This window comes from Cyanistes caeruleus, chromosome 1 (assembly GCF_971803275.1).
Source record: "Cyanistes caeruleus chromosome 1, bCyaCae1.hap1.1, whole genome shotgun sequence".
Classification (NCBI taxonomy): domain Eukaryota; kingdom Metazoa; phylum Chordata; class Aves; order Passeriformes; family Paridae; genus Cyanistes; species Cyanistes caeruleus.
The window spans coordinates 22496941-22519294 of NC_141701.1; the positions used below are offsets into that span (position 1 = coordinate 22496941).

The 22354-nt window shown below is 37.1% G+C and overlaps 1 protein-coding gene across 1 annotated transcript in view; it reads left to right on the plus strand.

The window, feature by feature from the left end:
* Positions 1-20572, plus strand: part of STK3 (serine/threonine kinase 3) — a 128256-nt gene extending 107684 nt beyond the window's left edge. Inside the window, exon 11 of the mRNA XM_086881707.1 lies at positions 17227-20572. Within this exon, the coding sequence (XP_086737833.1) occupies positions 17227-17385 (159 nt within the window). The 3' untranslated portion in view covers positions 17386-20572. The remainder of the gene's footprint in view (positions 1-17226) is intronic.
* The last annotated feature ends 1782 nt before the right edge of the window (positions 20573-22354 follow it).

The window sequence follows — 22354 nt, forward strand, 5'->3', positions numbered from 1 at the left end:
ACATGAATCCTAAAATGTGCTGAAGATACACCATCTCTGGGTTTCTTGTATGGTGCTGTGAATACCAGAAAGAGAAAAGCTGCTGTGTTGGTTGACCCCAGCCCTGCAGAATCCCCCACTCCTGTATTTAAATTACTTGTTTACAGTTTTGCACACAGACTGAATTTGAGGAAACTATTAATCCTGTTCCAGAGCTTCGGGGGAAATACTTTATATGATTTAGAAGTTGTAATGTATAAAATAAATTTTATTCATGTTGTCATAAAAGCACAGTCATCTTTCACAGAAATTTGTAATCTTCCCCCCCAACCTATACTTATCCAAAATGGGATACTTAGTCTTACTATGTACTTTCTACTAATATTTAATCGTGCTGGTGTTTCAATTTTTTATTCACCCTGTACAAAGATTATTTCTGTGCTATCTAGCTGTATATTATTTTTCATCAGTTTCTTGAGGAAATGAGACATACATTATGGTGCTGTTTATCCTGATAACTTTTGAGTCATATTGTCCCAGTTTGGCGAAGTTTGGAGGTTTCAAAGGAAGTTAATTTGCTCCAAGTTTCAATACTACTACTACTAATTTGCCTGTTGAGAAGGGGACTCCAGATTGACACCTATGCTGGAGGATGGGTTGTAACCTGGAGCCCATGGTTGTCTTTGTCTTTAGACATAGCCCAGCTGTTGTCTTTGCTGTGCTGAAAGTTTGATTATGGCCTCAGTAGCTTAGAGCCAGGGACAGATGGGTGGTGTGGTGTACCCAGGAGATGGAAGCTATGAAAAGATTGAGGCATGGCAGAAGGGGACACTGGCTCATTTCTGTTATTTCCATGTATCAGTCAAGCTGAGTCAGTTTGTTGTGCTCAAAAAATGTCCAATACCCCCTTGTCCTCCTCGCTCTCCCAGCTCACCCACCCTACACTTGCAGAATTGGTAGATTGTCATATAAGGAAGCCTGAGGGTTTCACATAGCAGGACTGGCCCTTTTGGCTATCTCTTGTTGTTTGATCAGATTTGGTGTAGAATGAAGCTTCTTCTTTAGACTCTGGCCTTTTTTATGCTGCTCCCAAGATTCTTTTCTTTCATTAAATTGCATCTCACCTGAACATTATATGCAACAATTCCCTTCCTTATATAATAACTTCCAGATGTTTGCTTTATCAAATCTAAATACACCATCTTTGAGCTCCATTTTGATGCCATCTGCTTTTTGTCCTTCTTTGAAACAAGAAGGATATAATAAGAAAATGGTTTTCCTTGATTATGCTCCCAATACAAGACAGTGGATAACATCCAAAATGGAATTTCACTAGAATGAGGTTTGATTTTGGCTTTGTTAATTCTTCCAACAAAGAGCTGTAAATGCATTGTTTCTTCTACTGTACACAAAACTTTGCATTTGACTGCTTTGTTTTTTGACTCTAGCTGTGATACAGAGATATCTGTATAACAGTTTTATTTTAGGAGAAATAAATGCATTAAAGATGTTTTGCCCATAGGTAGGAACGTCATAATATCTAGCCTGTATGACTTCCATGTTAAACAAAATTCAGGCTCCAGGATGTTTTCTCTAAAAGGTCATTGGAAAGGTGAGGAGCAGAGGTGAAATGATATAATCTCATGTTTACATTCATTATACAGTGCAGTAGTGGGTTGACCTACAGGAAAATAGATCCTACATTTGAATTCCTTCGTAACTTCCTAAGTCAATTGTTAGTTCCTTCTGCTGGAGGGAATTTTTAAAAACCATGTAAAACTGGCAGCAATTTAGCTATTACTGTATTCAGGTTTTGAGGGCTTTTGGCTATTTATATCATGCAATACCACAGCAGTATTGTTTTAAGCAGAAGACTAAAAAAACCCCAAAGTAAAACAAGTTTCTATCATAATCTGTGCTAAATTTTTATCTAATGTGCTTTAGTTTTCTTAGATGTTTCAACTAATCTGCATGTAATCTGTTGGAGGATGCTGGCACTATGCCATACAACTACTTTTTTTCATTTTCCAATGCTAACTGCCCTTTTCTGTTTCTCCACCTTTTCATAATTCTGTCCATGAGCTTTTCTGTGCCTAAAATTTTCCTTAAGGCTAGAGCTGACACAACTTGTTCTATTCTTATCTGTTTCTATGGCATTTCATCCGTTATTGCTTGGTATTTTCTTACACAATTTTCTGTGGTTATTATGGCAACATTAAATAACAAATTTGTTAATTTTCAAATCATGTGGCTTTCAAACTGCTGTATGATATTATATTGTTGAGAAAGACGTGAAATGTTTTCAGCTTTATAAAGCAAATTAATGTGATTAATTAATTTACCTTACAGTTTTGCAATGTTTCTGCTTCTAGGCAACTTATTATGCACTATGATTCTACTTAGGGAAGTATAAATAGAATACATTTGTTGAAGTAAGAGAAACTGTTAAATTGCTGAAAATACTCCTTTGCTATTATTATTCTAATGGCCAGGATCTGGTAATCGTGACTGGCATTCTAACAACATCATCACCAACCAGATTAGTAGGCATTTAGTTAATAATTACTGGGATTCCTTGTGCAATACAGACCATCAAATAACATAAATAGGAACTCCCAGAATGGAAGATATTTGGAGATATTAATGGCAAAAATCAACAGAATAATGTATTTCTCTTAGATTATATTTAAATCAATAATAGATACTGATGGAGGAAATATGAATGTGGTTTGAGATTGAAACAGGCAAGAATCTAAAACTTCTGCAAATGGAGTATAAAGTCAGAATCAGTAATGAAAATGGAAGCAAAGTTACTTCTTTTACAAAATTAACTGATGGACCAGTTCAACAATTTTTTTTGTATGCAACATGATAATGTTGCTACTTTAAAATATCTCTTCCTATGCTTTTGATTTTAAAATACTGTGAGGTCATTATTTGCATTTTGTGTCTTTTAATGGAGCCTTTGGTGAATTTGACATTCACTGTGACAAAACAATTTTTTAAAATTTTCTCTAATGTATTTGATTTTACAGCATTGTGAATTCTCATAGTTTATACAGTATTTGTATTTTCAACTTTGTGCATATAGGTGTGTGTGAGATGAAGTTAGGACTATTATAATGGAAACCCTACCTTTCCAGTGGTGTCAAAAAAAACAAGACATTCCTTTATTCATGTCTATAGGATTTTTAAATTACTGACATAATTTCTGGGGTGATAGGATGATGGGACATACCAAGACTTGGATTGCAGTCTGATTTCAGACTGTAAGAATGCAAGTCTCAAAGACATTAAGCAGAAAAACTAGTTTTTCCTCCATCAGACCTGAGCTGCCATTTTGTTTCTTCAAGGAAAAAGGAATTGGGTGGTGGGTCCACTACTCAATATGTGGTATAGTTCAGCAAGGCAGTTTGTATTCAAAACTGTGGCAGCTTTTCAGAAGATGGTGGCTTAATGCCAAAAGTGACTTCTCTGTCACCAGTAGAATCTACCCAGGAAATCATTTGAGTTCCAAATAAAAACACATCTCTCTCTTTGGGTGACAAGGGGAGATGATACTAATACTGGGGATTCTTTAAGTAATTACATTTTGAGGTTCTTAGGATTTGCCGCTGTATGTTAATGCCAGGTTTTAAACTAACTGAGGTAGTGTTGTTTTCTGCTTTGGATGGGATGTAGAAGTTATAAAGATACTTACGCATGATTCCTCCCCTTCCCATTCCTGCATCCTTCTGCCACGTAAGGTGAATTCCTTTTGCATCAATTCCAGAATTTATGCAGATATTTTCATGTCTTTCTGAGAGCAATGTTTTTTTGACAGTAAATCCTAGTGCTCATGTCCCGACATGTGCAATAACTGGATCAAGAAGCAACCCACGTGCGTTGTTAAATTAATATTTAAAGTCCAGAACAGATATGCAGTCTTTTGACACTAAATCTATGTTTCCTGCATCTGTTTAAACTCATGTATATTCCATCAGATCTGTCAGTGATAAGGGAGTTACTCACCAGCTTTTTATTCTTACAAACTGAACAATGACAATTAATACATGACTAGCCCTATGAATCTGTACTTTGTCTCTCTTCAGTGTTGCATCTTTGAATGCAAGATACCATTCAAACTGAGGAATACGTGTTCTGTAAGCAGAAACCCCAGCGATGTACTCTAAATTGTGAGGGCATTTAATAACCTCAATGTTTGTCTTTTCATCTTTACCTTGGAAAGGCACTGCTATGAAAATAGTCAAAGCTTCTGAACTGCTTTTACAAGACACTGCTAACTGAAATTCATTTATTTTTTTGGCTTTCAATTATTTCTGAAAATGCAGTTGTGAAGCATAATTTTATTTAAAGCTGAGCCGTGGAACTGTACAGCAGCTGACTGCATTGAGGATGGATTTTGAGTACTGACACCTTGCATTGGAGGAAGGCATTTATCTAGATCACATTTTTCTTACGCTTTTTTTGTGGTCTAGGAATGTGCTGGGCAGGAGTTCACATTATTTCTGGCCCTGATAGTTAAGTTTGGAAATAATATAGGTGATGCCTTTGGTTCTACATCAGTTTCCAAACTGTAAACACAAAATCAATTCTAAAACCTGAATTGAATTCCCAACAGTTTTCCTTGAGAGTGATCCAGGCTAGAAGCTACAGACACTAGAAGACTACCAGTGTTCTGCACATAAACATTACCAATGTTCAAGTACAGTGTATGTAATCTTTTCATTGTTGATGTTCTATGCAATGGATAAGATTTTATAATGATTTTCTTGTTCTTTATGGCTTTTTAAGTCTAGAAAACTGAGCCTTAATTGAACCCTAGATAATCATTCAAGAGATGGATTGAAAAACCAGCAGAGAGAAACCAGCCAGAAAGATTCTACTGAGACTTTGGTTCACATCATAAGAGTTTGCAGAGCTCATACCATTCCTGAGTTTGGACTATGTCATTGTCATCATTCACTCCAGAGGTGCAGAAGGGGAATACTGAGCACTCTAAATTTGAACGGGGATTTAGGAATGGCATTAGCACAGAAACTTGTACAGTACCTGTTTGCCTTGAGTAGTGAATCAAAACTATTATCTGCAGAATATGACCTGAAAAACCTAATTAAATAAACTAGTGTTTCTCTGTTCTCTGTGAGACAGCAAATAAATAAATACTGAGGACCTTCTTAGGAGATATTTCTGTGAAGGTAAGAAAGAAGTGTGCTAATAGCTGGCTTGATTGCACTGATATTTGAGTCATAGACAAAATGTTTGATAATAAAATATTTCTTTGGCACATGATTTTGGCAGTAAGTGAATATGCCACTGAATCATTGAATCTTAATGAATAAGTGTAGTTTCTAACTTCATACAAAGTGTGCATCACACTTCTCACAAGGTGGATTGTGTTTTAGAGACTAGGTTTAGATTATGGTTCAGTGTACTGTTCGGTGTCTAGATTACCTGGAGTTCTTGTTCATTGAGATGAGTGGTCTATTCTTTTTAATTTAGTGTTGCTCTTAGTTGTATGTTGGTACGTGGAACTCTTGATTAATGTGTTTTGACATGGCAGATTATCAGTTATTATCTTGATTGTATTTTCAGGGTATTTTTTAGTATATTATTTGCAGTAGAGTCATCTACTGCATGTTTGTAAAAGAAGAGATAACTATATATTATTTAAAAGCTGCTAGCTGAGTGGTGTAATTTATAGATTATCCCTTTCTGTATTTGTTCACTTACTTTAGATTTAATTTAGTCTGGATTAAAAGGAAACCAGTAGATGTCCACTAGATTTAGCCCATCATACACTGGATTCACCAGGTTCATTAAATATTATTTGAGAGTGTTTATTTATGATGTGTTTTCCAAATGTGGGGCAAAAGAAAAATTAAATTCACTTTAATGAACCAGCTGAAACTCTGTAGTCCCTGATTGATATGATTTATAGATAGGACCTTAAGAGAAGGCAGCATTAGGAACAGTTAATAAATTATCGTTTTGGTGTAAAGAGATTTTTAAAAATCTGCTCAATTCTTGAGCACAGTAAGCATTTCCTAAACAATTTGTATCCATTTTCATTAAAACTTCCATCAGCAAATGAAATCTCCAGCTAGTGAGCTCCTGGATGCCATGCAGGAATGGAACAGTACCCTTCCCCTTCTGGGGATACCATGGGCCAGGGTGCTGCTATTGAGCACCCACATCATTTAGGAAAAGTGTGAACCACATCAAACTAAATAGTTGTCAAGCAGTTCTGGCAGGGGAAAAAGGATTCCTGGAAAATGTTTGCAGAAGGAATAATGAAGTTTTGAGGAACTGTGAACTGAGACACATTCTTTAAAAGGCAACAGCACTTCTCTTTGATGTTTAAAGTTGTACAAAAAAGAAAACTTGGTGCTGTCTGGTAAAGATGCTACAGGCTGGGGGATTGATTGTCCCCTCATGGTTCACTGCAGTCAGTCCCTATGTGTAGCATCTGTGGGCTGTGTGTTGGTGCTTAAGCAAGCTCGACTGTGCTGGGCTGTCATCCTCCCCCAGTCCCTCTCCCAAGGTGGTAACCTGCAGGCCTTCCTGAGGCAGGGTTCTCCTCCCTGCTACGATTAATGGCTCAGTTAAATCTTTCTGCTTAGCCCAGTCTTTATTGAGTTGCTGCAAGTTCAGATTCCACAATTTCTGATGTTTTGCAGGCCTCCTTCAACTGATATATCAGTTTTCTTGGGAGTTTTTTGCTGTATTTTCTTCCTTCTCTCAGTGATTAATAAACCTGGCATATTTTGCTCATAAATTGCCATGAGTTTTTGGACTACAGGATTTTTTTTGTCCATCTTACATCAGTAGTGGTTGAAACCCATCCTCTCTTGTATGTGACTTCCAGAAAGCTTTCTGCATGAAAACCCCAGCAAACAGTATGTCTATCATTTTTCCATTTATTAAAAATAATGTGTTATTTTCCTAGGTCCTTACTGAATTGACTGTTTTAAACTAATCTGAATTTTCTTCCTTATAAAGAATATAACTAAGTCAAGGTTTCCCCACAAACAAGATACAAATTTGCATGTACATTTTGGGTTTGGGGGTTGTCTCTTCCAACAGACTTCCTGTTAGGGATATTTAGTTTTGTTGGTTTAGTTTTGAGTATCAACCTTTTCTGCTTCTCAGAAGATTGGGATTTACTTGTAAATCCCTTGATCCTTGAGTAGGACACTGAGGCTTGATGTTAAAATTCTTTTAGCCTCTTGCATTGCTCTTCAGGTTAAATGCTTATCTCAATCTGAGGGTTATTGCTGTACATACACTATGCATCAAAACTCACTATTAAATGAGTTTCCATTTTTCTTTCTATTTTAAAAATAATCTTAAATGAACTGTTGAGGAAAAATAGCCTTAAAATACATCTTTATGTTTTCAATGAATTTTTAGATTTTAATACAGCTTTTTTAACCTCAGGGCTTCTATTTCAAGTTACTTATGTCTTTACTTTTGACTATATTTTTGCATTTACAAAATACTTTAGCAAAACTAGGAGCATCTTTCATTTTTTAACTTATCTTTACAATGTTTTGGTGTCTTAACCAAAGGAGTTTCTTAAAATGTTTCTCATCCCTAATAGCTTATATCTTTATTCTTAATACATCTTACATTTATATGTAGATTAGTAGAATTTTACAATAATAAAATACTTATTTTCTGAATATTTTTAAAATTCTCTTTTCATAGAAGAATCAGACGTCAGGGAGGCAGTGGTTTGCCTTGCAAAAACTTTTTGATATGAGGGTAACATTTGGGTTTATGTAGCTGAATGACAGCTGCAGTAGCTGAAACATGATACAGTGAATTCAGGGATACTGTAAGACAGCTGCTGATAGCTGAGCTGAGTATGGAGGATAATTCAGAAGCACTTGCCCTGGAGAGCTATAGATTAATAAAGATAAAATGCTGACTTGTTGATGCTACTTACTTGAAACATTAAGAGCTTTAGCTAAAGAATTCCTTTTCCTTTTAAACCTTTATATCTTTGCTTGGAAGGATGGTCATTTTGTTTGTTTTTTCTTCCCATGCTTTTTTTTTTTCTCTCCTCCAAAAGCAGAAGGGGCTGGGGGGAAATCTTACATATTTTTAGATCAGATGTAGTAGCTACTTTGCCATCAGCACTGTGTGGATATATTTGCAATGAAGTTTAAACAGTATGGTGAGTATCCAGATGGAGTGTTTTTCCTAATCTTTAGCCTATTTACTCTGTTGGGAGCTTCCATAAACATTTATAGTATTCTTCAAGATAAACTGTACAATTAAGCTTGAGATTCCTGGTATAGAAAGTCACAGGATATAAAAAGGCACCAAGATTTTCTCTAAGGAATTCAAACTGTGAATTTTTGCCTGTGATGCTCTAAAAGTAATTTTTTAAATGTCTGTGCTGGATGATGAAATTCTAAAGAGAAGGTGATAACAAATTAAAGTGTCATGCTTCAGTAGACCCTAGCATGTAGTGTAACAATATACCTTGTATAAATGACAGAAAAGAGAGAATGGCAGGACTTTTTCCTTCTGTGCACTTAAATTAATTTTTTACACTTTTCTATGAGATACTAAGGATTTGATCTTGAAGGTACTTATTAATGGAAGTTTACAAGCTGCAGAGTTTTTGAGATACATTGCTTCAGTTTATTTCCCTATGTTCAAGCTCTTTCATGGTGCTTTGTTTGTTTTACTGAAAACTATATGCCTAATAGCTACGAGAACACCAGATGTTATAGTAGGTAGAACCAATGTAAACTATATTTGAAATGCGTAGGATATGATAAAGCATCAATGCACACTGCCTTTCTGTTTTGGCAGGAGCTGGGTAAAATTGCAATAGGCAAAAGTTGACTTTGTTGCTGATTTTATACTGTTGTTCATGATAAGCTGTACTTTTCCTTAGATTTCAGTTCCAGTGATCAGGAGTGTTCATTAAAGTTTTGACTACTAGATTTTTTTCCCCTGGAGCTTTTTAGACTTTTTAATTGTAGAAATATTTAGATTTTAGCTGCCTCGTGATGATTTAGAAATGAAAAGAAAAATAAAAAGACACTTTTCCTTCTCCTAAAAACATCCTATTTTAGGGATCTAATTTTAAGGGCAATTTAATGAAGGTAAATTACTCAGCTCATGATTTTTGAATTTTAGTACTGGCAGTATTTAATGTACTCAAAGAAGAGTGCTGGGCACTATTCAGAAAAGCATGCAAATGATAGTATGAACTAATGCTACAGAGAACTCTGTTTTATTTCTAGTGGTGATTTCTATTGAAATGTCACTTTGTATGAAGCTGAGAAAAGTCTCCTAGAGCTGAAAAATATTGATGATACTAAGATTTAGCTTTGTGTTGCTAAAATTATGTTCAGCTTTAATGTTAGAGCAGAGAGAATTCTACTAGTGAAGATAGGGATTAATGATGGAGAAGTTATATACAATTATATCCCTAGAAAAACATTTTTAAAATACATTAATTTGTCAATCTAATTTTTTCTTATATGGTTCTTTTAGCGCCCAAGATGCTTAAGGTAACTGCAGTCCTTTGGAATGAACTTTGGCTTTCAACAGTTGACAGTCCTTCTCTCCTACATATTATCACATTAAATTAGGTCCTTCTTGTATTTGTATAACAATGTGCATTGTAACAAGGATTCCTGCTCTTCAGACACCCTGAAATAAATGCTCTCACTCCATTCTCCATAGGAGTTTGTTTTCTTGTGACAGCAGGGGTGGGGATGGCAGCAAGTCAGAGAGCTCTGCTGTGTGGCCAGTGGGTGCCTGAGACAGCCCATCCTCACCTGACACTGCTTAGACAGGGTCAGAAGGATTTGCTGTATAAGCAAATATAAAGAAGTTCTTCTCCTCTTGCTGCATGGGAGCAGCTGAACAGTAGCTGGGGAGTATTTCCTTGCACACAAGCATGTGACAATTTTTTCAGTAGTGAGATTCACAGATTTTGGATGTGAATTCATAGTAGACATAAATTGTGCAGAAAGGCCCAGCTTGTACCTTTTGTATTCTGAATTAAGTTTAACTTTTTATACCAGTGAAAAAAAATAAATTTGAAGTCATCTGACTCTAGTGGAGCTTGTTCCACTAGAGAAAACTCTACTCAACAGAGGGAAGTGAACAACTGGAGAGAAAAGTTTCTGTTACCTGAGACCACTAACACAAGATAATCCAAGCTATGCGCTGGTTAAATCTTAGGAGGTGCTATGGGCAACCCCCTTTTGCAGTTGCCATTGATGCAATAATTATTGTTAGCCATTCTGTTGATAATTCATACTGTAGGAATTGCTAGCAGATGGGAAAATAGATGACTCAGAATATAGTATTAACAACCCACATTTTTTTAATCAAAGGTCCCTAATAGGCATGTTGCGTGTAAGATTCATTTAAGCAGTTGCTAGGAAGAATTTATTTTATCAAGTAAACACAACAAACTTGATACAGACTACTTTTTGATTGAATATCTGTTTTCTTAACAATTTAAATCCTGAAAATACATTTGCTTATTTTTGTTGCATCAGCTTAATAGCAGTATTTCATAATTTACTTTAATAGAGTGGAGGTTTGCAATGATAACTCATGCATTATGGAATTAATAATGAAATCTACTTTTATCCTATTGAAAATATAATTGTTACTGGGATTTTATTTATCTCTCTTGCTGTCCAGAATGGCTTAAGATTATAGTGTTCTACATCCACCACAACTTTGGCTTCCACCCCTTGAAAAGTTTGGATGGCTACAGACATGTGCTGTCCAAGTGTGGCTACAGAGTTCCAGACCCACTCACCTAAATCCATGGACCACAAGCACCACCAAGTGTCTTAGATATATGTCCCTCCTTCTGGGTCCTGTGCTGGACACATGTGGAAGCCACTAGTCAGGATTTATGTTGTACTCTTTGACTTCACACCTTCTGAGAGTCCATTTTTGATTGTACTTTATCTCCTTCCTTCTGAGCTTACTGCTCAGAACTCAGTTCTGTAGGCAGGAATGCACACCTATTTTCCAAGTGCCCCTTTTGGCTGGAATTTTCATCAGTATGGCTTGATGAGGATTGTAAACAAAATGTATGATACAGTGTGGGTCCTCCTGCAGGAAGTAGTATCGACTGCAAGTAATTATTCTTTGGTTTGATGAGAATAGTGATCCAAATTAACCTGGTCCATGTGGGATGCAAGCAGTTAGACCAAAATACAAAAAAATAAAAACTTCCCTTGCAGAAGTTTGATTCTGAGAGGTGAGTGCATCAGTATGCGAGGGAAGAGTTCTTTGTGTGCCACTGTTTGAAGACATGTGAAAAAACGAATCATCTGAAACCAGTAATGACCAGAATAAGACTGTTTTTGGCATAGGTGTATTGGGTTTGTGTGGCCAGGTTTTGGTAGCGAGGTGGCTTCTGTGAGAAGCTGCCAGAAGCTTCCCCCATGTCCAGCAGAGCCAATGCCAGCCAGCTCTGGACTTGCTGCTGGCCAAGGCCAAGCCAGTCAGGAGTGGTGGTAACGTCTCTGTGATAACATATTTAAGAATATGGGAACAACAGCTCTGCAGGCACCAGCGTCAGGGGAGAAGAAGTGAGGAAGGAGGTTCGAGCACCAGGTGCTGGAGCTGAGGTTCCCCTGCAGCCTCTGGTGAGGTGACTGTGCCCCTACAGTTCATAGAGGTAAATGGAGATGCAGAAATACACCTGCAGCTCGTGGAGAAAACTCACACCAGAGCAGGTGAATGCTGGAAAGTGATCTGTGAATTTTGGGAGGTTCATGCTGGAGCAGGCTCCTGGTGGGGACCTGCAGACCTGTAGAGAGAGGAGCCCATGCTGAAGCACGTTTCCTGGTTGGACTTGTGATCCTGTGTATGACCCATGCTGGAGCAACCTGTCCTGGAAGGCCTACACCACATGGAAGAGTGACCCACATTGCAGCAGTTTGTGTAGACTGATGCCCATGGGATGGACTCACATTGGGGAAGTTTATGAAGGACTGTCTCCCATGGAAGGGACCTCACACTGAAGCAGGAGAAGGACAACTCTCCCTGAGCAGCAGCAGAAAAAATGTGATAAACTGATCAAAATGTCCATTCCCTGTCTACCTCCACTGGAGAAGGAGGGAGGGGTGGAGGTAGGGGATATAGCTGGGAAGGAGGGAGGGGTGGGGGGAAGGTGTTTTTAAGATTGACTTCTTGTTATCCTGCTCTGATTATGTTATAAGTGAATTTAATTACTATCCCTGATTTAATTCTATTTGGCCCATGATAGAACTTGGTGAGTGATCTCTCCCAGACCTTATCTCAGCTCATACATCTTTGCTATATTTTCTCTCTCCTGTCCAGTTGCAGGAGTATAGAGCAGCTCAGCCTGGCATCCAGATAGGGTCAACCCACTATAACAGGAAATACTCTTCTGATGTATTTGTTCGTGATGCTAATTTGCACTGTATTCAACAAACCTTGCATGATCTTGCAGGATTATTTTAAACCCCTGGACTGATTAGCAGTGGCTCCTGCCACCTTCACACAAGGGCAGTGTGCCTGTCTGTGGACTGCTTGTAGCTCTGACCTGTGCTCTGATGGCAATTGGAACACTTTATGCCCGGAGCTGCCTCAACTTTTGTATTTTTACTGTATTCTAGCATTATGAGGACAGTCACATTAAAAAAAGCTGGCTGACAATTCCTTATCTGTTCTGCTCCTTTTTAACATCTACATGTGGCCTTTCCTGGAAAAGCCTCTAACATATTACAAATTGAAATTGTAATAGTTTATAAATTTGTAAATTCATTTTTAATTAATTTATTTTAAAAAATTAAATTGTAATAAGTTACAAATGGTAATTTATAATAAAGTTACAAAGCTGAAAAATAGCAAGGAAGAGTTAAATGATTGATGTCCCATTTGCTGAAAGTTTGTGATAAAGTGTACCAAGTTTCCAGGCTTACTGGTCTCCCAATTGTGTGGCTAAGTTGCCTTTTCCAAAGATTATTACTGAAAATTGTAGTTCACTTAGAAAGTTAGTTATGCTTTTATTCTATTTGTCTCATCTTAGCTTGGTGCTGCTGGAAGATACTTCTGCCACTGAAAACTTGGGTTGGTGGAACTCCTTTCTGAAAGATTGTGTTTCACCAGGATTTTCCCCTGGGTCAGGGAGAGGAGAAGGTGGAGGCAGGAGCTGCCTCAGCTGGCACTCAGCTTGCAGCTCTGGGAGCTTGTCCTGTAAGGATGACTGTTGTCTGGTCTCTTCATAGGCAAAGTTGATCTCCCTTGCTCTAGCAAAGAAGAGAATTTGAGGAAGGCTTCTTTGTGTGTGACTGTCTTGAGAATACATCAACTTTGAAAAGAAATGATTTAATGTCATCTGGTTCTGGCAGTGGTTTGACATCCTTGTTTGATTTGCCTCTCTTATACATTGTAGCTCTCTTTAGTGATTAGCTTAACAAATTCATCTTCAAGGAGAAAAGTTTTATATTTGTACACCTAATCTTTCTTCTGGAATATTTGTTATGTGTGCTCATTCTTAAAGGCTTTGTCTATGTGTGGCATTGTAAGTTGGAATTTGGAGTATTGCTTTCCCAAATCCATGTGATGACCTGGTGAAATAAAGGGTCCCAATGAAGGAAAACACCAGAAACTCCATTTAGACCTCTCTGTGTCTTGGAAGTGGCCCATCCTGACACTTATTGCTGTATCTTGTGTGGTTGTGGGTGTATGATCTCTGAAAGTACATGATTCAGTCCATTATGTGGAGTAGCAGAAATGAAATTATCTATTATTGTCACACAAATGGTATTCTGATTAATTATAATTTTAACAATTTAATTGTTACAGTTAACAGCTTCTTAAAAGCTACTGAAATATCATTTAAAGCCTTTCTGAATTCCTGTAGCTTCTGCTACTGAGTGTTCCCCTCTCTCCCTTCCCATAAATGCCAGTAGCCCCAGTAGTTGCTGCTACAAGCTACTTGGTGAATTATTTATGGCAGTTTAAATTGCAAACTGTTTGCAAGGGGAGGTAAATGAAGGCTGAGATCTATTGCTTTAAGAATTTGAACCAAAATATTTATCGAGGAGGGAAATAAATTACATAGGAGTAATGAAATACCTTGTGTTATTTCTACACATCCTAGTTGATATATTTGCTGTTACATTCAGTGTTTGGATTATTGAATGTTTTTAGTGTTTATGAGGTAATACCTATAGCACAGATAGAAGTCAAATAAATATATTTTTAAATTTGCCAAGGAAACATGTATGTGCACAGACACACATATAATTTCCCAGATTCAGCTGTGGCTGATTAAATGGTTTTCTCATCTGATGTTAGATAGGTAGACCTTCCTAACTCTTCTGTTTTCTGCCACTTCCTTCCTTTAAATGTCCTGAGCATCAGCTCAGGACATATATAGATGTATATATGTATATATATAGATGAGTACTCTGGCTATCTGGATCTCCTGGGAGACATGTCTGAGATAATTCTGAAAGATTATTATCTGGCTTAAAAAATTATTTTTCTTTATATTTTAATATTCATCCCAGCTGTCTGTGATCTTTAAAGAGTAGTTAATTCTCTTGGCTGGCTCTGTTTCCTGATTGAAATTTAAATAAAAACTCACCCACCACATTCTTCTCTGCTAATTTATGAAAAAATGTTTTTCAGAGCAGAATAATTATGTGATTACATCAGTTGGAGTCTATTCTGTGCAGTCTGCCTGATGTCTAAAGTGGTGACTGAGAGAGAATAAGTGGCTGTCCAGACTGGCCAAGAGCGGGTAGGGACTTCATCACTGGCAGTTCTCACAAAACACATGAGATTATTCAGTGTCTACCTTAGGCATTTGCCTGTCTGCAGAGCCCCAAATGCATTATTCCTGTCACATGTGCTAAATACAGTATTCCTGCCACACGTGGGTTTATTGCTCCTCTCGTCTGTGCTGTGTTGGGATCAGTTAAACTCTGGAGTCGGCACTGTCATCTCTTCCCATTATACTTAAAATATTTGACACTTAACTCCTCTAAGAGAATATCTTCACTGAAGTGTGTCAATTGCCAGTTACATATACCAATGGGCTAAAAATGAAATAGAATAGTGCAGGCTTTTAATCTTTTGCTGAAAATGAAAAGGTTTTTTTCTGCAAAAGTCTTGGTGACTGAGAAATTCCTTTCCCCTATCCTTTTTTCTATTTGTCAGATTGGAGGAGTGCAGTAAAATGGATGATATTTCATGCCTTAGGAGGCAACTCTTTTCTTCTTAAGGAGAAGATGAGTCTTTGGGAGAGAGCAGGGGAGAGCAAACAAAGTGTCCAAAGGAGGGCAACAAGATGGTGAGGAGTCTGGAGAGGAAGCAGTATGAAAAACATCCGCGATCACTTGGTCTGTTCAGCCTGGAGGACACTGGAAGAAGATCTCATTGCTATCAACAACTTCCTTGTGAGGGGAAAAGGAAGGGGCAGACGCTGATCCCTTCTCTCTGGTGCTCAGAGACAGGACCTGAGGGAATGGCCTGAAGTTGTGTCAGAGAGGTTTAGGTTGGATATGAGGAAAAGGTTCTTCACCTAGAGGATGGTTGGGCACTGGAACAGCTCCCCAGGGAAGTGATGGCAGCATCAGCCTGACAGAGTTCAGGAACCATTTGAACAATGTTCCCAGGCACATGGTGTGACTCTTGGGGCTGTACTGTGCAGGGCCAGGAGTTGGACATGGAAGATCCTTGTGGATCCCTTCCAACTCTGCATATGCTGTGATTCTCTAAGGCCAGCATTGCTGAGCACATCTGAGATTTCATACAGGTCTTGGGGTCTCTGGTCCTAGAAGATATTTTGACATCTGGGCTTTAATTCTCTTCTTCATTAGGAATCTTGTAGTTAAAATGATGTTGCATAAAAACATGCATCTTTTCTGTATGCTCTGCTATACACTTCTGATATGCCTGCTCTCTTTATTATGACTTTAAGTAATTTGTTACCATGTGCAGTGTGGTTTGTTAGTAAAAGTCAAAATGCTGGGGTTTGGACTGTATGTAGTAGTATGTGTCACTAATTTATATGCCTTGATTGCTGATAAAAATAAAGATCAAAAGTGGCAGTACATTTCTCCAGGAAAACAGATCAGACTGTGTTGATGGAAGCCTGCCCTAGATTCATGAATGAAGTATTGATTCATCAGTAGTTGATTCAGAAAAGTGGGGTTTTTTACCCATGAGTTAGGTAGTGTGCTTGTTGCAAGTCAGAATATTTGCAAACAAAATACAGATTATTCCTTTCCTAAGAGGAAATTGTATGTGCTATTTGAAATTTGTTGATATTTTTCACACTGGTGAACAATAATTGGCATATCGGCAATTCTGACAAGAGAGAAATGCAGAAAAGCACTAAAATACATCAGGAGAAAACCACATAGGCAAGTCAAAGAACACGTTTAAAATGCAGATCATTCACTGCAAAGTCAAGTGGAGCAGTAGTGCCTGACATGCCCCAGTATCTGACAAGACTCAAACCTTTACTGGCAGCAGCCAGCAAGGCAGTGAAGTTTTTTACTATGTTTACTATGTTGTATAATCAGTCACGTTTAAAGGGTGAAATGTAATGAGCTGTTAAACATTTGGAGAAAATATTTTTGGAAAGAAACTTGGTCAAAGGTAACCCCACATGAATTCAGGAAATTATTTAATGTATTACTTAAAACACTGTTAGCAACTTGTTTTGAGTAGTTCTTACAGCAATCTGTTGAAGGAAGACAGGTGCCTTGTCATTCTTATCAGAAAGTACCCCTAAATATCTGTCAAGAGTATTACTTACAGCAGCTGTCTATTTTTCAAGCTTCTATAAGAGGTTCATAAGAAGTATTTCATTATGCAATATAAGTTATATACATGAGAATATATTTATATTTATGTTTATATTTATATTGATATAATTTATATTTATATTCATGCTTTTTTCAGCCTAATGAGTTAAACTCCCGCCCTGTATTTATTTGTGATTTATTTGTAAGGTTTGCAAAGGTTTTTTTTAATTTAAATTAAATGTACTGTGGTGTGTTTGCTTTCATATGCTGTTATTTACTGTGGAGTGCACTAAGGCTTTTGGCTATATCAACAGTTACATATATATGTATACATACACTCTAAGTGTGTAAAAACCTTGCAACTGTAAAGCCTTATGAAAAGCAGTGATTTTATTTTTTTGTTGAAAACAGTTCCTAATATTTTTTGTTGGATTTTTGTTTGGTTGTTTTGCAGTTAAAGAATCTGAGTTTAGAAGAATTACAGATGAGGTTAAAGGCTTTGGACCCTATGATGGAACGAGAAATTGAGGAGCTTCGTCAGAGGTACACTGCAAAGAGGCAACCTATCCTAGATGCGATGGATGCAAAGAAACGGAGGCAGCAAAATTTCTGAGTTTGTTTTACTTTCAAACATAATACTAGGAGTCAGTGTGGACACTGGTAACTTCAAGTCAGAAGGAATTTGATTATGAGAGTTTTTAAAAATCCAATCTGTTAAATTTTCCTCCACAAGCAGTGACAATTGCAGCAGTCAAGAACATTCATGTGGTGTTCTGCAAAGGCAGTAAAACACTTTACCACTTGTTTGCATTTTCAAATGTTTAATGCAATAGAAATTTAATCTGTTACTTCCCAATCTTTTTCAGGTCTGTAGTGGTAACTTGGTGTTGTACATTGGGAATTGTGTTTTGGAGGACCTGGAATGATTTCTTGATTGTGCAACATTACCGAGCCTTATATTGCAATGTATTTTTCTCCCACTGAGTAGCATATTTATTAAGTAATCTTTGGTTATCCTATTTATTTTATGCCTGTTTTCTGTTGGGAAGTATTAGGATAATATTGTGGAGAGCAGAGTCAAATTAGATGAAATTGCTATGGTAGTATAATGAAAAGCTGCTCACCACTGTGTTATCTTTTAAAACTCCAACTTCAACAAGTATCCCGATTCAGGACAGCACTTGAACATATATCCAGCCTGTTCATAGCAGTAAAATTTAGGACTAAAGTAAGTAATAGGCACGTGTTTTTCTGCTCTCCTGAATCAGGGACTGTTGCAGTTGAGTAGTACAGTTGTTACACTACAGAGCATTCTTTGAGAGAGTATTTCTGTCATTTGTACGCACACTGAGTCAGCTGTCATTAAATAAGAATACAAGTGCCTAATCAGTTTTAATTTTTGTTATTCAGGAGAAGCAATACTTACAGTCACTCCTTAAGTGTAAACTTCCAATTGCTGTTGCAATTCTGACCAGTATAAACCTCTATTTTGCACCGTAGTTTTATAATGAAATAACAGCTACACTTTCTGGATATGTTTTTTGTTTCATTTGGGATTTTTTAATCACTGTTTTGAGGGGAGAGGGGAATTATTAGTGCTTTGAGGTTTGTTTGTTTTCACATTATAGATACAAAGGGATAGTAATTTAAAAACCAAAGAAAATAAATTGAATACTTATATTTAATAAGTATAGAAAAGAAGCAACATTTAGTAGTGTTCTGAGGGGTTTGTCCTGCAATTGCTAAATATTCAAAATTCCTATAGTCTTCTGTTGGTAGATTTTGGGGACTCAGAAATGCAGGACCAAGCTCTTAATAGTTTTTTTCAAGTTCTTGTCTGGTTTATGTTGTGGAATATCTATTGATAGAATTTACAACATTGTGAGAAATATTTCAGACTTAGCAGAAAATGTGATCCACTCTCCAAACAATCTGCTGTGTTCTCTCTTGAAATCTTTACTTTTGTTGCCTTGTATGTACATAACTTCACTGTGATAGTCATACTTTAAAAAATACAGCTGAAAAGATCTTTACACTCAGCCTTCAGCTGTTTAATGGTGACTACTGTATGGGCATCTTCTATTAAACATTTTCTGGAAGTTAGTGATCATCTCATACCTCTTAACATAAATTGTCAACATATGTGGACCATTTAGATAGAACAGTGCTGATTTTGGAAATAATGCATTATGTCACAAAGCTTATGCCAATGGAAACGAAAGGTTCTTACAGGATCAGCATTCTACAGCCATGCTGGTACCAGTACTTGGGTTTGAGCTGTATACAGCCATTGCTGTCCTTGTCATTCTCTTTGTGTTTGCATGCACACCACGCTCTGACATGTAAACCCTAGAGTCAAATAAATCTTAATTGTGATTCTTAGAACATCCTTATCATCAACTCTCTTTATACTTCCTAGAGCAATGACCACTCCTTGTGAAAATTCAAGAACACAGAAGATCCATAAAAATTACTTTAGGCAAGATAAAATGCACCTGGTAGTCCTATGCCTCACATTTGTACAATGAAATGATGTAAAGTAAAAAATTGTATAAACATATCACTGTGTCATTAGATTATAACCATAATGCAGGAAAAAATAACAGTACCAGCTTCCCCCTATTATTATGGTTCTTATTTATTTAAAGTAATTTCTGCTTCTTGAACTTTCTGTTCTCAGAAACTCAAAGGTGTGTGTGCATACATTGATTTGTGTTGATATACACACATATATATTCATATCTATATATATAAGAGAAAATATAAAACAGGTTTAAACCATCAGGAGAAGAACCTAGCTTGCCTTTTCTTGGTGTGCCTTTTAAGCAGTGTCATTGTCTAGACACTCTTACCTGCATCCTCAGCAGCTAGATTTTCCCTTACTCAAACTTTTCACTTTTTTCCAAAAATAAGACTTTAAGTTTGAATAATGTGGCTTTACAGTGTAATAGCCAATAATATAAAATTATCAGAAATTTCTTTTTTTGTGTATTCTGAAAACTTCAGTAATGTGGTACCCTAAAGATGAACTGTATATCCTGAGGGACTCCAATAAAAGGCAATTTTTAGACTAGAAAAAATAGACTAGAGCTGTTGCAGTCTGACATCTGAAAGCTATCAGAAGGCAAATTACATCCTTTTTTTCTATCCTGATGTGTCTGCATAGAAACAACTTGGACTTTGTGCACATGCATGCACACAGAAATGGAACATACATGCATGAGAACAAATCTGAATGCCATGAATAAAGAGAATAAAACAAGCTCCTTAAAAGGGTGAAAAATAGTATGGGATGTACTGTAAACTGGGTAGGTACAGGATGCTTGTGACCAAAGAATATTTTAATGAATTAATATGAAATTAGTATGTTGCCATTCTGGTATGTTGCAAACTGCAGGCAGTGTAAGAGCTGCCTTGGGCTTCAGCAGCCAGCATATGGAGCTCTGAATCCTGTAGAGAGAAATAGGTTTTGTACTCAGAGATGGATGCAACTTATTTTTTGTTTCTTTTGTTTATACAAATGAATCAAATCATCCATGTTGTTGACCACACATCTCTACTGGAGGATGAACATCTCTGTAAAGGAAAGCCAGTAGTACAATAAATGAGATATTTTTAAAGCAAGCCTTGCAGGAAATCTAATAGAACTACTGACAAGTTAACCTTCAGTAAGATTTTAACCAAGCAATTTCTTGTTTGCTTCTGACTTTGTATGTTTAGGTTTAGTAAGTTAAAAAATTTTTGAAAAATCATTGCTTATTACTAAACATTTTTAATAAAAGCTAATTTTTCATGTATAATTGTTGACTTGTTCATTCTAACTGAAACAAAATAATCTTAATAGTAATCATTAATGTTCATTTCCATAGTCATCCCTCATGTTTTGTTTCCTTTCTGTAACACTGTGAGCACAGAAACCCATGTCTCTCAAAGTCAGCTCTGGAAAGGATTTTTCCAGATTACAACAGTGCTGCAAGAACTAGAAGTCCAAGGATCTCATGGAAGTGGATCAGGCCAGAAATCCTCAGTACTCTGTGGAGGTGCTTCTCTCAGCAATCTGATGTTACTTAAGGCCTAATCCTGAGATAGCTGAGCATCACCCAAATACCTTGGCTGTCTTAGACATCCTTTACTTTGAGGTACGAGTGGACATGAGGGATTTGAGTTGTTCCTTTGTTGTTCTCATCACACTAGAAAACCAATAGGCAATGGATGGACTTAAGCAGAACAAGTGGCTACATTTGATGTCTTGAATACAATTCCATTGCCCATTCCTTTTCTGATTTTTTAAAATTAGTCTCTTAAGAACTTGCCCACAAATACATTTTAGTAAAAGGAACTCATGACCAACGCTCCTTAGGGAACCATGGTATGTTTGAAGTCACGAAAGTCTGCTGCTAATCTGAATTAATCTGCCATTTATTGGATATTATAATTTTTTACTGTTTATTTACAATAAATAGCTTGTCTGCATTGCACAGTGTATTCTGATGAGCATGCACAGTGGCTTTGGGCTGCTTCTCCATTCAGTCTGTTGAACTTTCAGATATAAATGTGGCTCATGGTGAGTGAATCCCTGCACAAATGCATGGGGTAGATAGCCTGACTCACACTGAAAGGCACTGGTGCTTCCAAGCAGAATGTGTACTGTGCAGCTTCTGTGAAGCACTTGATGTGCATGTGGCTCTTAGCAGTGTGGTATGATGAGGGTTACTTTTACTTAAGTGTATACCTGGTTATAAAGCTAATCAAAAAGACCTCATAAAGTAAGAAAGTCTTTATTTCTTTGCATTCTTAAATATGTGAAAATTCTTAAATAGGACTCCAGCTTACAGTGGCATTTGTGTGTTTCCAAAGGCAGTGATGGATGCTAAATAGTTCAGGTTGGAACAGATCTCTAAGATCATCGAGTCCAGCTGTTAACCCAGCACCGCCAGCTCCACACTAAACTATGGCCCTAAGTGACACATCCACATGTCTCTTCAATACCTCCAGGGATAGTGACACCACCAGTTCCCTGGGCAGCCTGTTCCAGTGCTTGACAATCTTTTCAGTGAAGAATTTTTTCCCAATACCGAGTTAAAACCTGCCCTGGTGCAACTTCAGGCTCTGTCATGCAGCTGGATGGGGAATTTGCTGTGGGATGTTTCTATGCCAGGCTGTGATGCAGCAGTGTTATGCCCACTGTTGACAATGAAAGCCTTGGAGAAGACACATCCTGGGTAGCCCATATTGTTTTTCACAATTGTGTTGTGCCAGATGGAATAATAGCTTAAGCTTTTTGGAGAAAGGCAAATTACATTGATGGCTTAATGTGAAGTCATTAAGTTGCATCTGTGAAATACTTTTTTGCAAGATGTATTTCTCCTCTTTGTTCAGTGCATTAATTTTGGAACGGGCCTGTCTTTTACATGATAAGCTTTTATCCATTTTGATTTGGTTTAATTTGTTAGCATTTTTAAAGCATATGTTAAAATTCTCCATATTTTTCTTCTTCTCTTCCTCCTGCTAAGGAAAATGAATGTGGGCATTACTTTTAAGGGCATGCCCTGAGCCAAGAGTCCTTTGGACTTAGTGGACAC